At 36.4% G+C, this 17,892-nt stretch overlaps 2 protein-coding genes across 2 annotated transcripts; one reads left to right on the top strand and one right to left on the bottom strand.

Annotated features, from left to right (window-relative positions):
• Window positions 1–1,245: 1,245 nt before the first annotated feature.
• LOC105175049 (scarecrow-like protein 18) lies at window positions 1,246–3,177 on the top strand. Its single transcript, XM_011097364.3, has one exon. It carries the CDS (start codon window positions 1,544–1,546, stop codon window positions 2,849–2,851), a length of 1,308 nt encoding a protein of 435 aa, XP_011095666.1. The 5' UTR covers window positions 1,246–1,543; the 3' UTR covers window positions 2,852–3,177.
• Window positions 3,178–8,269: 5,092 nt separating this feature from the next.
• Window positions 8,270–17,511, bottom strand: PEX5 (peroxin 5). The gene is made up of 16 exons (XM_011097363.3): window positions 17,049–17,511; window positions 15,861–15,989; window positions 15,634–15,781; window positions 15,147–15,340; window positions 14,134–14,382; window positions 13,386–13,508; window positions 12,880–13,047; window positions 12,442–12,635; window positions 11,515–11,761; window positions 11,101–11,185; window positions 10,719–10,828; window positions 10,278–10,502; window positions 9,462–9,527; window positions 8,767–8,861; window positions 8,581–8,695; window positions 8,270–8,495 (listed from the first exon to the last, which is right to left on the bottom strand). The coding sequence occupies exons 1-15, from the start codon at window positions 17,166–17,168 to the stop codon at window positions 8,617–8,619; spliced, it is 2,232 nt and encodes a 743-aa protein (XP_011095665.1). The 5' UTR covers window positions 17,169–17,511; the 3' UTR covers window positions 8,270–8,495; window positions 8,581–8,616.
• Window positions 17,512–17,892: the final 381 nt, after the last annotated feature.

Below are 17,892 nucleotides of genomic sequence, written 5' to 3'. Positions count from 1 at the left end.
TAACATGGTCAGCAATTTGAATTATGTTATTATAATTAATTTCTTTTTTATCTTAATTATGTTCTAGCTTTCAACTATGTCTAGTTAGTATCTTAAGATTTCCATTAATGCATTCTATATATATATATGGCAAATGACGACTTTAATCACCAAGTAAGAGCGCTCTTTAAAGGTCACACGTATGTAAGTGGATCTAATTATTAGTCACTATTACCTAATGATCATAAAATTTTCAATTTAATATTAATATGTAGAAAAAAAGAAATAAAACTAATATACATATATATATATATATATATATTCCACAGGAGAGTAAATACTACGTATTAGTTATGTACACCACATGAGGAGTTGGTGAAATTTTATTTGAAAAAAGGGATGCAATATATTTATAGAAAAATAAAAAAAATAGATAAGTTGTAAAGAATGAAATGCTGTAAATGTAATTAATTAAAGAATACATTAGCAAAACAAAATTCCCCTTTGAAATTATAATTTTGAAACCCTTGCGAACAAATCAATATTTTGTTTCCTCTCCGACTGATGGTATTGTTACGTAGAGAACAAATTAAGAAAATTTAGTAAGTCGTTAATGTAGATAGGTAGCAGAGCAAGATGATGATGATGATGGGAGAGAAAACCCACATTTTCATCTTCATCTCTGGTGCAGAAGATGAAGATAATTATGGAAAAGATATATAGTTTGAATTGAAATGAATTAAAGAATGAATAAATGTTGAGCAGAGCAGTAGAATAGATGGATGGTGGATATTGCAGTAGGTAGGGGGGTAGTGGCTCCATGGATCTTCATGTAGAATGAATTTATTGATGAGTTGCCAACAATTAATTCATCATCATCACCCAAATATTCTCCTTTTAATTCTCTTGATTTATTGGTAATGTGTGTGTGTGTGTGTGTATGTATGTATATAAATGTGCTTCTTTCCTCCCAATCCTAAATATATACTATATATGCTCATCACTATCTGTGTGTGTGTTTCGCTAGCTACCGTTCCCAGACACAACCTTAGCCACCTACATTTATTTTATATTTTTCTTGTGGTGCTCTCTCTCTGTCGCTCTGTATATATATATGTGTGTGTGTGTGTGTGTGTGTGGGTACTGTTGGTATTAAGCAGATGAGTGATGAGTGATGAGTGATGAGAGAGTGGTTAATGAAGTGCATTCCTTTTGGTCTATATATCACACTACTTATATACTCTCTCCACTCCAATTTCCATCATCTACACATTCACCATCACTTTTTAATTTTAATTCCCAAAAACTGCAAAAACGCTTGTCCTCTTCATCCCTTTCAACCCACCTCCTATACTCCTCTCATCATTATTCAGCTTTCAAGATTCCAATCAACATGCACCTTTCTTCTCACCACCATCAATATTTTCAATTCCCTTTGCTTTTACCATTTATATGCTAGGGTTTCTCTCTCTAGGGTTTCTAGCTAATTCTCTATCTAAATACCTCATCTGCTCTTCTTGATTGCTACTCATTTGGATTAATAGCTCATCCATCTTTATAACATATGTTAGGCTCATTTGGTTCTTCTTCCCACGAGGAGGAGGAGGAGGAAGAGGAGCCCACGCCACCGAATGTTTACCTCCACCACCAGATTCAGCCCCGGAGTTTCGCCTCCGTCCCGCCAAATATTCATATGCGTCAGTTGCTCATAAGCTGCGCGGAACTTGTTTCCCGCTCTGATGTCTCCGCTGCTCGCCGCCTCATCGCCATTCTATCATCAAATTCCTCGCCTTATGGTGATTCCACGGAGAGGTTAGTCCACCAGTTCACCAAGGCCCTCTCCCTCCGCATCAACCGTTATGCCGCCACCGCCTCCGCTGCCACCCCCACGACGTTCTTGATGATCCCTAATCCCGCGGCTGCCAGCACAAGCGGCGGCTCCACGAGTAACATCATGGTTCATGACTTGGGACCAATTAACGACGATGCCCTTCTTCAGTCCTCCTACTTGTCGCTCAACCAAGTCACCCCTTTCATTAGGTTTAGTCAGCTCACCGCTAATCAGGCAATCTTGGAGGCAGTCGAAGGGCAACAAGCCATCCACATCCTGGATTTCGACATCATGCACGGCGTCCAATGGCCGCCGCTAATGCAGGCGATAGCTGAGCGTTATCCCCCGCCGACTCTCCGCATCACAGGCACCGGTCACGATCTTGAAATCCTCAGAAGAACCGGCGACCGATTGGCTAAATTTGCTCACTCATTAGGCCTCAGATTTCAGTTCCACCCCCTTATTCTCCTCACAAACGAAGACCCCATTTCAGTCGCATCTTCAGTTCTTCTCTTACCCGATGAAACCCTCGTAGTGAACTGCGTGCACTATCTCCACCGCCTACTCAAAGACCGCGACCGCCTCCATCTCTTCCTCCACCGCATCAAGGCCATGGGCCCCAGGGTTCTCACGGTGGCTGAAAGGGAGGCGAACCACAACCACCCCATTTTCCAGCAGCGTTTCGTGGAGGCGCTGGACCATTACGCGGCGGTGTTTGATTCTCTAGAAGCTACTCTGCCGCCCAACAGCCGGGAGCGGCTGGCGGTGGAGCAGATATGGTTCGGGAGAGAGATTGCGGATATAGTGGCGGGGGAGGGAGAAAACAGGAGGGAAAGGCATGAAAGATTCAGATCATGGGAGGTGATGCTAAGAAGCTCGGGTTTCAGCAATGTTCGATTGAGCCCTTTCGCGCTTTCACAAGCTAAGCTTCTGTTGAGGCTGCATTACCCTTCAGAGGGATATCAGCTTCATATCCTCAATGATTCTTTCTTCTTGGGATGGCAGAATCAACCCCTTTTCTCAGTCTCTTCTTGGAACTGATCATCACCTAAATTCCCCCCTATCTGAAACCCTAACCCTAATTACCCCTATAAGCCGGCTTGCATGGATTTTGTGATCTGATCTGAACATTGGGAATTTGGAGGAGAACAGTACAACCAACCACCTTCGATCTGCCTTCAATTGACTTCTTCGATTGACAGGTTTTTAATTTCTTGGAGTGCTGAACTGAAACTGGATAATTTTATTTTTAATTTATACTACTACTGCTGGTAGCTGTTAGTTTGGGTTCAGTTCATTATATTTATAATTAGAATTTTCTGCAGTATGTAACCTTAGTATTCATGATGATGATTTTTATCAAAGATTCCATAACCTAATCCCACTAATCAATTATCATCACCCTTTCAGGAAGCAACATTAATTGCTGCATATTATCTTCTGGAGGTCTGTTTAATTTGTGTTTTATCTTTAATTAAATGCTCCACTTTTGTCCAATCTCAGACTTAATTAGTAATTCGTCTGATGATTTTGAGTTGTAGGTATACTTTTACGGAAAACATAATTAAGAAAGAAAAATATGAATTAGGTAGTTGGTGGATAGACGTTAATAGAAAGTAGTAATTAATTAAGGTTCGAATTTAGTTTCCCTAATATTCTTTTGTCTGAATATTATATATATATATACACACATTGCATGAGATGAGATGAGATGAAATGAGGCGAGGGTTCTTGTTTTGTGTAAAAATTATACCTTGTGTTGGTTGCTTGTTACACCATATTTATAGCCCTAAATTCTGCGTTTTGTCCCCTCAACAAAACCATCAAAGTTGTCAAATAGGCTTCTTTTGTTGCCAACCTTGCTCCCCTCCACCTCGACCTCCTACAACTTTGCAATGGCATCTCCCTCGTGTCTGCCCCTATTCCAAGGACCACTACCTACCTACTCTTCTTGCTTATACACTCTCTCATCAAATCTTCCCATCAAACAACCCTAGAACACTTGATATTCATACGTACTCATCAACTGCTCTTTATATACACTGAATCTCTATATAATCATCATCACTTATCCATCTCTTAATACGCAAAGCATCTGCTGTAGCATCCATCCAAATCATGTAACTCCCGAAACGAAAACGAAAGAAAGAAAGAAACCCTCTACGCCAACCTGCACATCATCTGCATCTTGCATCATCAACTTAATTACCAATCTATATATATATTACTATTGTCTGTGTAGTTTTGAGCTCGCTCATAATATACATATATATATAAGTAATAGGTTTGAATTCATTTTTGGTCCTCCTTATTTAACATTTTCATTCTTTAACTTTTTAGAGTAATATTATAATTTTATATTTTTGCAATTCAATCTTTTTTTTTTCATTGAACTCCAAAAAAAAGAGGAAGGTGGATGGTTAAATGTTGTTGTTGAGTGGGGGAATAGGGCGCGTCTGTATTGCTGACAGTGAAAAGATGGTGAGCAGTATTTGATGACGCCCACGCAAGAGAGGCGCAGAGTAGTGCATTGCATGCCGATTGCCGCCCCCGCGCATCAACAATATTCTTATTTTTATTGTTGTATTCTGTATATAATAAGGCACCCTCTATTTTCAAATTCGTATTAAATAAATAATAGAATTATTTTTTACTATATAAATGACAAAAAAAATTATATAATTAATTAAATATTTACTTATATATTATCAAAATATGATAAATTTTATCAAGTATTTATTTTGATGTATAACATACTTTTAATAGAAAAATTATCTTTGAGCCCTCGTATTATTGTTGTTTTATCATTATCATCATCATCATCATTATTATTATTTTATTATTCTTGCTATGATTATTATTATCCAGTCAAAATTTGAAAGTACAATGATCATTTTCATTTGGTGCAATCTTGAAATTAGATTTAAATATACCACCTCCTAAAATAGTATTAGTTATTCAGGTCTAACAGTAATTATTACAAAATTTTAGTTTTATACCGAATTCTCGTGCAACAAAGTAAATACTATATTAACTTATACTAATTTTTTTATAAAGATTTATGCATGAACATAAACAGAGCCTAAATGTACAGTATTGGTGTCTATATACGTAGTTCCATCCTTATAGATATAACAATTTGCCTCACATTGCACGCAATATATATCATCCCATCATCCCATGCATTGCAAATGGAATGTTAACATCACCATCACTCCCCCTCCCATCCATCCCTCTCAATTGTCATTTCCATTTATATAGATTTACAAACACCACCAATTCACACATAATCTACATATATATAACTCCGGCATGAGTCATTATTTCAGCAAGTAAACTCAAAATAATTTAATCGTAGTTTTCGTCTTCTAATTATATTTGTTTGGCATTTTAATTCTTTATATTATTAGGGTTACAAAATATAGTGTTATATATGTTCAATCTTTGCGAATTTAGAACATATTAAGCTAAAAAATTTGCAAAAATAGATCATATGCAGGGTTGTTTTGCAATTCTAACAATATAAAGGAGTAATTAAATGCCAAATATGCATAACTGGATGATGAAAAATACATTTAAATCTTAGATGTAAAGATATAGTTAGATATGAGTTAAAAAAATAAAGGAGGATGGTATCTTAGTGGTAACTAATAAATGAATGGGACATAGGTAGTTAATTTGAAAAAGGAATGTGGGACGAGGAAATTAATAATTAGTTAGAAGCAAAAAGTGGGGAGGCGGAGATCCCTGCTTCCTCAAATGTGTCCCACAGTTTCTGCCCTTCCGCCCCATTAATATATAACTTAATTTATTACAAGATCAATCACCCACATTTCATTTAATTATGGAATCTATCATATCTCTACTTAATTAACATTCATTTTAATTAATTAATGCATCTCCCAATTAATACACTTAACAATGCAAGAATATGATGATAATTGACTACTTTAAGGATACTATCTCTCTCTCTCTTACACACACATACACATCCACATACAAAATATATATATAGTAATTGGAAGTGTGGGACAATTAATTTGAAAGAAGTGTGGTGTTGTGCGTGGATTGAGGGGGACAGCAACGGCATAAATTGCGTGGCAAATTTTAATTAAATTAAATGCGTGCATCCCAAAATCCAACTAAATTTATTTAGGGTTTTGTAGCTAACATTATTGAATTCTTCCATAAAAAGCATTTTCTTTGACATCCAAACAAGGTCAAAAAATTTGACACTTTTATATTTTCTCTTCTTATATATATTCTTCATTCAATACATCATGAAAGAGAGTGTGGACATATGCACGTACTTGGACTTATTCAATTAGGAAAATGAATAAGCTGCGTACATGATTTAATTTGATTAACGAAGCTACTAAAAGGTCAAGAGTTTAAATCCCACGTATATAATATTAATAATTTTGATTATTATTTCAAATTAAAATTTAATAATGTAATTGTAATTGATTTTCTAATAAAAAAATAAATAGATAATTGAGTGATTTCAAGAATTGAAAGGTGTTCTAGTAAGATTGCATGTGTGAAAAGGCGACATTAGCGGACGTGTGTATGTATGTATGTGTAAGGAGAGTGTCAATTAATGTCCCAACTTTGATGTCTGGATTGCATAGTAATAATTTGTGTGTCTTCTCTTCAACAAAGGGATATCAATAAATAAATATAAATATAAATTTCAAAGACATGAAATCAATCATTCAATTGGCTGTAGAAGCGATAGATATAAAGTTAGAAAGGCAGAAACAAGAAGCAACCTATATTTGTTTATAACCTTTTCTATCTCTTCTCTCCTAAAATACATTATTTTTCTTTTCTGGGAGTATTTAATTGTTTTATAAATTTAATATTAACAATTAAAATAAATCATATAGGAAGAGCAGTAGTTATTAAAAATATAAAAATATATTTTTACCACTTTTTTCCCCTCTAAAATCTACTACTAAATAAAAATAGAAAATTATATTTTTTTTTAAAAAAAAGAAAGACAATATACATACATACATATATATATATATGTGCATGGTGTTGGTTTCCGTGTGTGTGTAGATTTAGGTAGTCAGTAGCACTAATGCGAAAGGCGAACAGAACAACATACCTCTGAAATCTGAATAAACCCATCAGCACGAGTGTCAATCACCCGCCCCACCCCTTCTCACATCAATCTGTCATTCCTATTCCTCATTCCTCTTCTCTTCCTCAAACCTCTTTTCACTTATTACAACCCAATAATATCAACTCTCCAGAAACTATGAAATTTATATATTAATTTCAACAATAAATTTTACATATCTTAATGTAGAGAATAATATAATAAACTAATTCAAGTCATGCTACTCATATGCAGCCACTGGTTTGGACTTCGTCTGACACGAGTGTGGGACACTACACAAAGTATTGAATGCAGCATAAATTTAATTCTAATTTTTTACGTAACTTCTATTTCACTTTAAAGAAATACAATATAGGTTAGCGTGCGCACGCACAGAGAAAGAGAGAGAGGGAGAGAGAGAGATGTAGATGATTATGCGGTGGAATGACAGTGGTGATGAGGCAGATGGTTAAATGCGGGACGAGGATCCACTGATGAAATGGTTTCCAGGGGTTTCATCATTAGAATGGTAGAGTATACCTGCAACTAGCGGCAACCGGAAATAATACTAAGAATCTATTCTTATTTGTTTATTGTGGGTAGTGGGACATGAATCAACAACTATCTAATTTGTACAGGGGGGCTACAGCACAGGCGTGCAGCATAGGGACATGTCCAAGGAATGGGACGATGATGATGTAAGGTTGAAAAAGAAAAGCTACTACTACTTTGGTGCAACATTGCTTGCTCCTACCCCCCATTTCGTTCTCATCACAACCTTATCCTACTCCAATCATTCACACCCTGAATGTCTTTCTAGTATACAAATCATGCCTTTTGCGATTCCGCCAAGACCTTGATTCCCTACTTCATCATGTTCAAAACCATACATACCTGTAAGTACTTTCTATAAGATAAATAATAATAATAATAATAACAATGAGAAAGAAACATATCCCACTTGAAAAACCTGTCTAGGACACCAGCAGCCAGAAAAATTCAGCTGTCTAACCCAATCACCATGGGTTCTATAAACAGATTATGGATTTCCAAATTCTAAGGCAACATGTTAGCATCATCTCAAACTCTCGCATAGAACCACTAAGATACTAGAAACGCCAATTCAGAAAGATGGTTATTTTCCTTAACATGTGCCTGAAGATATATACATAGGGTCATCACATCACAGCTGCATGAAAAGTTCACATGGTTCAAAAGACCCCGGGTACAAGGGGACCATATAATCTGATGAAATGACAGAAAATGAACTGCATGACCACCATCTAAATCCATCTTGAGATTCCTGAAATGGCCTTTTTCTTTTTTAAATTTATTGCAAGTAATCAACGATATTTAGGAGCGTCTCAATTTCTTTCCTCTTTCTTATTTCATCCATTTGATGTTATACAACATACTGAACATGTCTGAAAATTCAGATAACTACACATCCCCGAATATGCTATGATTTTGTGATACTTTAGGTAGTTTTTACATGAAAATGTCCATACTGATTGATCTTCCAGTCCTTTTGATGAAGCTGAAGCCAATTGTGAAGCAGACACCAATGATGTATATAGGCTGCAGAAACGTTATGGTGAAATCACAAATCAAGCTGAGTATTGCTCAGGCCAGGGGGGGGGGGGGGGGGGAGGGGTGAAATTACCCAGGATACACAGGTCTCTGCAGGATCACTATTATATCACAGGGGAAACTCCTTCTGCAGAATATCAAGATTCCTTGAGTCACAAGCTTCCAGCATGTCATTCCTAGATGCACAGCTACAAAATAAAGGGTGCAAGATATACATAAGGTAGTCAATGGGATTGATAAGAGTTAATTAAGCAATTACCTCAACGAAATTCTCAAATATTGCCAGGCATTATCTGCCTTTGGATTCATTGCCAGTGCCCGGACATAGTAACGAATAGAATCCTCATACATACCCTGAGCAGAACACATATTTTAAACTTCAATGAGTCACATGAAATAGTAAATCAAGTGAGTGGTTATGCAATGAGAACCATCAGACTTCAGTGTCATGGGTGAAAGATGCGAGGCATCGAGATTTTAACTTGAAGTTTGGGTAGGTTCTCCGGGGCGACAGGTGGATGCATGTATATGTATCTCGCTCAAAGCCAAAGACACATCAGCACAAAATCCCTTTAAGTTTTGGACAAATTTGAGATGAGAACCAATTAAAAGTTTGAATCACTGAAGTTGGTGGTTGGAACTCCAATATGGAAAAAGAACTAGAATTTGAATTATCAAAATTCTTAATTGATGAACAGATTAGACCACATCAAGACTGATGAATAAGAAAGATCTGACTCAGATTCATTTGTGCGGCCCAACCAAAGCAAAAATCCTGTACACATCACCAAAGGTCTCAATTAAGTGAAACATCCAAGTTTAAATTTCCACTTCAGATAACATCCAATTTGTAGCTAATTGCCAAACATTCCTGTCACAAAACCCTATTTTCTCCAAGAAACAGACCTAATGTCATCGTAATCTAAATTTGCTAGAGATCAGCAGTAATAGTACCTGGTTGGCATAACTGATGCCCATATTTGCCCATGCACGCACGTAATTAGGCTTTAAATCTAGAGCCTGAAAAACAGCAAATATACCTCAACTATGGAGCTTTAATCATACAGAAAATAGCTGGCTGAATCACGTGAAAAAGGAAGAAGGATGTAAGAATATAACCACAAGCTTATTTAGGCCAGAAGCACTTGCCAACATTAGCTTCATGAAATACCAGGTACTAAAAAGGATAACTAGGGCATGGCTAACTATGTACACTACATATTTTCATTCCCCACTAGCATAACAAAATTAACAGCTCTAATGATTACTATCTATAACATGTTACATCCAACAGAATTTAGTCTTTTCCTCCCTATCGTGCTGTATCATAGTAAGTCAATTTCCGGAAGAGAAATGACATACATATCAGTTAATCCTTCATCTATTTTTTTACTTTATCTTGATTCAGAAAGTATTCATTTATTTTATCCAGCTTATTTTCAAAATTCTACATGCACTTTAGTGACCAACAAATGAGCTAAATAGCTATAACTATCACAATATAAATAAGTTCTACTTTTGAATGACCTTCGGTAACCCTGATTTAACTATCTTCTTGTAATGTTTTGACGTCAGATGGATGTCAAGGGACTAGCCATAATTCATTTTGGCCTTTGTTTATAGTTCACTATCAGCTTGTACCAATTCATCTACTAAAGGGAACCACTAAGTTCATAGTTTGCAGATGCTATGGTGCATAACCATATCAAACCTATATGGTTTAATGAACACTTTCCCTTAAGATGAATAGAACGGATATAAGCAAGATACCTGTTGATAGGCCAAAATTGCATCAGCACTTTGGACACTATTAGCTTGTGTTGCACCAAGCTTATTCCAAAGTGAATAATCTCGTGGTTTGAGTTTCAGAGCTGTCTGGAAAGCTTCAATGGCTTTGTCATATTCTCTAGATAAATTGTATAGTACTCCAAGAACTATGTGTACATCAGCATCATCAGGTGACATTTTAGCTGCATCATTGAAAATCCTAGCCACCTGTAACACCATCAAGAAAAGCACCAGAATGAACATATTTCTTTTGAAATTCTCAAGAAAATAAAAAATACTATTGATGCCATCACAAATGTTCTTAGTTGGCAGATATAATATAAAGCTTCCACTGTCATGGCAGTAGTAGAATGTCAGCACAATGATCAATGTTGAACACGCATATTAGCAGGGAGCGCGTGTGTCAGTCCACAGGACCCTTACATCAGCATAATACAGATTCTCAGGCTGATCGGGAGGGGTAATGGTTCCATATTTAGGATGATGGCGTAGCCAACTGTACAAGTACTTCAGTGCAGCTGCTTGTTCCAACTCTGGAAATTTTAAAAACAAAAACTGAATTTTCAGTTTTCCAAGTATAATTAATCACTCTAAAATAGCACAAAAAGAGTAAGTTTTTGTGGGGCAATATACAATATGAAAATGACGTCCTATAAACTCATACGAAGCTAGAGCGTAAATACACGAAGGGTGTGCACAGGTGTTCTGAACATCAAATGGTAGTATCACAATCCTAACCAAAATTAGGAAAATTGGGGGGACAATAACATTTTTGTTTCATTGAACTCTGACGGTAACTACTTACCATTTGTATGACTAACACCAAGAGCAAGAAGAACTTCCAAGTTTGTTGGATCAACCTCCTGTGCACGCATCATGGCTGCAATTGCCTGAGAAAAGCAAGTTATCGTAAAAGGTAAGCATCATTATGAGCAACCTAAGTACAAAGTTTCTAATAAATAAATGTAAACTTAACAGATACATAGTTCTAAGTATATATAGAATCTTGGAATTATTTTCTCACTAGTCTATCTTGTAAGAATCTATGTACGGGGAGATGTTAATTATAGGTTTTACATCTAAAAATGAAAGTACAGACCATGTAGGCAACAAAAGGCTCAAGCAACAGGAGTATGTTTGCAACTTCAAAAATAGAAGCAACGCGCAAATGAATGAACATTGCAAGGGTGCAACAAATACAGTGAAATTTGATGCTAACCTGTTGATCATCATCATTCTCTGCATGTGCTATACCAAGTAACCTCCAACCCTCAGAATTCTCAGGGTTCTTCAAAACCTCAGCCTCCAAAGCGAGAACAGCTTCACTTAAAAGCCCTTTACGGAACAGCTCCTGCCCTTCCTTCAAAGGATTAGGGTGGCCAACATAAGGATTTAGGTCAGAGAATTCATATAACCCCCTTGATGTTCCTGATTTCTGCTTTAGTGCTGCTTGCTCATTTAGGTACCTAGATATAAATCCAGAAATATGTTCATGTAGCCAGATGAAAGGTACTTTGCACTATAGTATATTGTTGACGAGTATTGACTCCCAACTTCATCTCAACAAAATATAATACATGACAGACAATTAAAGAGAACACTAGAAGTGTACCATGCATACAAAATAAACGCAGCGGTCTGAAATTCATAATGTGTGGGCCAGCAGTATTTAGACACTAAAACAGCTCCTCCTAGTGGATGACAACCAACAAATTGGATCATTCCACTGGTTTTAATAGTTCTAGTTTAAAATAGAAGTAAATGCACATGAAGTGTTGATTCCAAAGCATCAGCAGATTTGCAAGTTTAATTAACACAAAATAGTTAAACATGTTTTTTTTTTGGTAGAATGTTATAAACAAGATGTTTTAAAAACACAATAAATAAAGATAATTTCTTTTAAAACAATGAAATGGGCCAGACAAGGAAATGACCTTGTATATAGTGTTAGTGTACAAAGAAATGCATGCTTATGTTGAAAAGCTTTCACACAATCTTAACCACCAGATATGCTAGAGTCAGTATGATTCAAATGTGAAAAAAGGTTCACCGAGTGAATATAGAGATAAATACTTTAACTTAAATGAAGTAGACAAATAAAAGTTGACTTATTCTCTCATCAACTTTAAGAGGACACTGAACTTACTCATCATATGCATTCGCCCAATTATCAGCAGAAGCATCGCCCAATGTTCCATCAGCAACCTGGCGCTCGAACTCTTCTGACCAGTCATTGACATTTAACTTGGAAAATTCATTTACCCACTCATCATCTGTCACTCCATGTTGCTCGCGTTCAGCAGCAAACTCATTTGCCCAGCCATGAGGTCCATGAGAAAGCTGAATAAGAAGAGCTCTGAGACCAACTGAGTACTAGATATTGCACATTGTTTTGAACCATAAACAGAAGGCTTCACTACTACTGGCGAAATCCGAAGATAAGAATTTGGCTTGGATTAAAAATTTTGGGGATGTAATTAGCACTCAAAAAATTTGAAGAAGGTGCGCAATTTAAGTGTACAAGTAAACACCCATAAAGGAGATTAATAAGCACCCATTGAGGTCTCATCCAGTCTGTACTTGCCTGCTCATTTGAAAACTGGTCAGCCCATGATTGGCCTCCACCATACTGTTGATCATATTCTGCTGCCCAATCTCCGGGTGCGGAAAGTGCTGCCGCCTTGAACTGATTATCCTCAATAGTGATTTCACCACGGCTCATCTTTGACACAAACTGGAGGAATTTTGAGTTCTGTTGGGGAAAAAATATTTAGTAATGAAAAATTAAGAAAAACTAGCAACAGAAGGTAAAGGACCTTCATGTATGTAGATGAATTATCTGCTCAAGATCTTGGCACATTCTCAAACTTAAATAGAAATATTAAATATGAAAATGGGATAATCCAGGTCATATGTGGCCTCCTCCCAGAGTTAGACATATAACGTATTTGCCATAGTTGTCTTGTGCACTGCTACTGTTTAAACCATCAAGTTAAGGAATATAATTCCACAAGGGGTCCAAACAATGCTGAACACATAACAAGAAAACTGACAAAACAATATAAACAAATTTTCATGAAGGACTATCACCTGAAACTTCGGGTCGTTGTTTTGAGCTAGTGTGTGTGCTAGCAAACGAGTCTGCTCCATGGCAGCTAAATTAGGCATATTTGAACCTCTCATTTGATCAATTGAGGCAAGTTGGGACTGCTCCTGATAATTCAGAGGAGAATTGCAGAAAAATTAAGCATGGGGTTGTCAGCATGCAATTTATTATACAGACCAGCTATCATTCAGCAAAGCAAATGTGAAAAGGAGGAGAACAAAAGGAACTGTAATGTGGACTGCAGGGGTGTCGGGTGGAAATGAAAGCATAGCATTTGTCTACATGCATTTCTTATATATGCCTCTTTTCATTCAGCAAATGCAAAACTAAGACAAAAAAGAGCTTCTCTCCATCTCTAGGTTTTATGAAACCACCTAAGAAATGCATGTTGCTAGTTTCTTTTTCTCATACCTTTTTTTCAGGGAATACAACATAATTTTGGCATGAAATTCTGGTGTTACATAAAAATCTTAGTTTATGGGATAAACACACCAAGAGATCTTCTAATAGAGATTAAACTGCAAAGAAACTGACTCATGAGATTTACTCTTCCAAACCATAATTTTCTGGTGAATGTCATTTGTCCAGATAAGTACATTTAACTCTAAAACTCATACTTGCTTTAATAATTACTACCGAGTTGACTGCAAACCCAATAATCAGCAAGCATGTTGATGATTCCAATACCAAATAATGTTGAAAACAAAACACAAGAAAAATACACTTGCTTACATGCTCAAATTCAGATGCCCAACCATTTGCACCATGTTGCCGTTCAAATGACTGAACCCACATACTTGGATCATCAGGAGCTACCCGGTGTTGCGTGAATTCAGAAATCCACCCATCTGCACCATGTGGGCCAGGTTTCATACCTTGGGACTCATTCCAATACTCCTCCAGCTCCGGATATCTCCCAGGAATCGGGCCTCTAGCCCGAAGATCATTGTCGATGTCTAAAGACGACAAAAGGGCATTAACCTGAAAGGTAACAAATTTAAATCATCTGTCAAATGCAATGTCACAAACCCAAAAGTCCATCTGAAGAAGATAAAAAGAGCACTAAGCTGAAACATTAACAATTGACCATCACATGAAAAGAAAAGCATACATAACACATCATCTTGAGAATATTGCTATATCTCCATAAAAATATAGGTGCAGAGCATGTATAGATGTTCTTTTGGAACATATGTTAACTCAAAAAAGACCATATCCCTGCAGCTCTCATCCTATATAACCCATGCTGGTAAAAGGTCGGAGCTTATAATAGGTTAGAAAATCCCCAAGGGATTTTGTAGAAATATATAATGGCAAGATATACAACAACGTAGTGGACAAATCTAAACAGTATCCAAAAGACAAATGACAGCTGCCATGAGAAGATAATCAACCCAAGGGCAAGTTGCTGGTTGCTTTAGGAGTTTTGTACTGGGATAGTAATCTATCTAAAACTAATGTCAACAACGACAATCAGACAACAATAGCACTAAGTTAAAAGGCAAAAAAGCTTGTACAAGCACATTCCAAAAATTTAAAGAGGGAGAAGGGGAGAGAGTAGGGGTAAAAGTCATCTGATATTGAGCTATGTCACTTGTAAACTAAGCAAAAAGGCATTTCGAAGCAAAGGGCACTTGAGAAGGTTGCATTAAGGAATGATGACAACATTATCAATCAAGTAATACAATTGAATTGCTTGCCAGCATTCATTGTACAGCGTGGAGCTTTAATAATATGAATAGAACCTGTGAATGAATAAACTCTTCACTCTTGTCTGCAAAAAGATGCCGAGCCATAATACTGCTACGATCACGTATGCACTGCTTATCACCTTCAGACAATCCTAAAACTGGAAGTGAAGTTGGACGAAAAGGTATGCCACCATGGCTGCTGTGAAGAAATGAGTGCAAAAAATTTGACAACACTCTTTGAGGTGGTCCTGAAAAGAGGAATTAAAATTGGTTATGTTGTCAGGAATGCAGAAGTTTCATACACAATTTTCTAAAGATATTGTTCCCAAACAGCATTAACCAATAAGCAAGAGCAGCTTGCTTGAAAAGTAAAATGATATTATATCAAGATCAATTGAGAGGGTTAGAAAGAACCAATGTTTGATTATGCATTCCCTAGAAAAACAGATAATGTTGATCAAGAAAAAAGAAGAACAGGAATATATAGAATGACTAGGAGAACAATGACATCAAACCAAAACCAAAGCACTTTGAAAATTACCATCAAAATTTTGAGGTTGCTCCAACGGAAAGTTGGTTAGACCATCCCTTCCCTGATAATGCGGAACTTGAGGCCTTTGAACCTCGTCCCAAGCATCTGAAAACCGACCTTGATCCACAGAACGGAAACCTTGAAGGAATTCTGAACCCTGGAAGAAAAGGATGATTAACTACAGACATAATAGTTCCAAAAGGCAAACATCTGGATTGAAACAGAAAAATCTGAACCTGCAAATTTGGCCGTAGTGTGTGTTCAAGCTCTGACCCAGGAAGGGAGGCAAAGGGCTCTTCCACCCCGGCATACAAGTTGCCATCTGATGTTGTAGCAGTTGCAGTAGGTATCTCTCGAAGCCTTTCCTGCTCAGTAATAAATGAAGTGCTTATGGTGATGTGTCAAAAGAAAGTACATGAATTCTAAAGAACTCATTATATAAAACCAAACTTCATGTAGTACTTAATTAACATAAGGTTGATATCCATTTATAAAGTACACGTGGTTGCAATTTCATTAAGCACCAAGGACAACGTACAGAAAGAACTCTCAAATTGATGAAATCTATGATTGAAAAACATATATCTCATGTTGCAGATTAATTTTTCGGTAAAAATGGTAGATAAAGATAAATCTGCTGTTGATTACTCTTTTACAGTATCTATGCTGTATCAAGGCAGGAAGTTTATGCATAACAGAAAGGCCATTGGAAAAGTTTCTCTGACATTAAAATGATTCACAGGGCTCCCTATCCATTCAGTCTTCCCCATGTACTATTATCAACTCCTAAAAGTTCATTAAGTATTCAACATTCATGTGCCGCAGACCTCTTACCTAAGAAAGAAAAGATATAAAAAAACCAGCAGAAGTATGGAGTACTTTAAAAGTAATTGGCCAGAAAAGAACATCCGGAAATTAATATAACAATTATATATATCAAATATTCTGCTACTTTTCCTAATATCTTAGAAAGCTAAGCACCCAATCTCCTTGGAAGAACAGAAAATTAAGAAGTTGTGGATCACAAGATAAACACCCCAAGTACAAAACAACAAATAACCACCCTAATTTTCACATTTTCTACAGCATCATTTGATCGAGTAACTGAAACACGGATATTATCTAATTTCTCATTCCACGTAGCTCGACCAAAAGCTTAGGGATGTGAACCACTAACCACAACCTATCTACTAAAATTCATTCTAATCCATGGTCAAACACACATAATAGCCGCTCAGACGGAGTAAACAAATTGTAATCCTCTACTTCTAGCATGAAAATTAACATTAACTCGCTGCAGTACATTCCAATAATACTAACTGGGAAAAATAAAAAAACATTAACACATAATCTACAGTCAAGCATAACCAATAAGAGTAAATTAAATTGACCAAAAAAAAAAAAAGATGAAATGACCAAGGAACCTGGGTTTTGGATGAGGAGCCAATAAGGGCGTTGGCGAGAGCACCTAGAGGGTTAGAGGAAGAACTAGACCCCGGCACAGCACAGGCGGCGCCACCAGTTACCAGTTCCCGCATCGCCATACTGACTTCCTTCCTCTATAAGAATTTCGGGTCCTTCCTACGGCAACACGGCACCGCTAGTTTTTTTTTCCAGTATTTTCTTTTACAGGAAATCAAAATTTATGGTTGGAATTATCGTGATGAAATCCAATTGAGAGCAGACAGAAAGTTTGAGGTAGGGGAAGTAAAGAGCATATATAGTTGTATTGTGCGCAAAATACAATTGATCGAGAGGTGGGGTGGGGTGGGGCGGGGGGGTGTTATTGGGAATGGTGCGATCGTCTTTGCGATAGGCTTCTGGGGGTGTTTGTTCGCGCGATTAATCCTATCCCCTGCCACCGAAATTGCCCAACTCCAATCAAATCATAAGAGTAATTTGATTCTTATATTCTCCAATTATGCACTATTTATACAATTATTTTTCTTTTCTGGATATAGAACCTTATGAATTTTTCTTTTGTTTGTTATAATTACAAATAATTTATTATTTAAAAATTTATAAATACATCATCGTGACAATTTATTATATTGGTATTTGAATCTCTTCCATCCCAAACCTGGTGCGTAGTACAATAGTTGTAAAAGTTCAATTTTTTTTTTAATATTTCTAAATACTAATTCAAGTTCAGTACATGGATTAATAAACATTAATTTATTTATTTATTTTGTAAATATACATTTAAGTTCAATTCATTATTTTATAATGATCCATTTAAAAATTTCATCATTTTTAAGAATCTACTTA

The sequence above is a fragment of the Sesamum indicum genome, linkage group LG12 (assembly GCF_026168435.1).
Source record: "Sesamum indicum cultivar Baizhima isolate 11 linkage group LG12, ASM2616843v1, whole genome shotgun sequence".
NCBI lineage: Eukaryota > Viridiplantae > Streptophyta > Magnoliopsida > Lamiales > Pedaliaceae > Sesamum > Sesamum indicum.
Note: the sequence above shows the minus strand (reverse complement) of the source record. Positions and strands in the feature narration are given on the sequence as shown.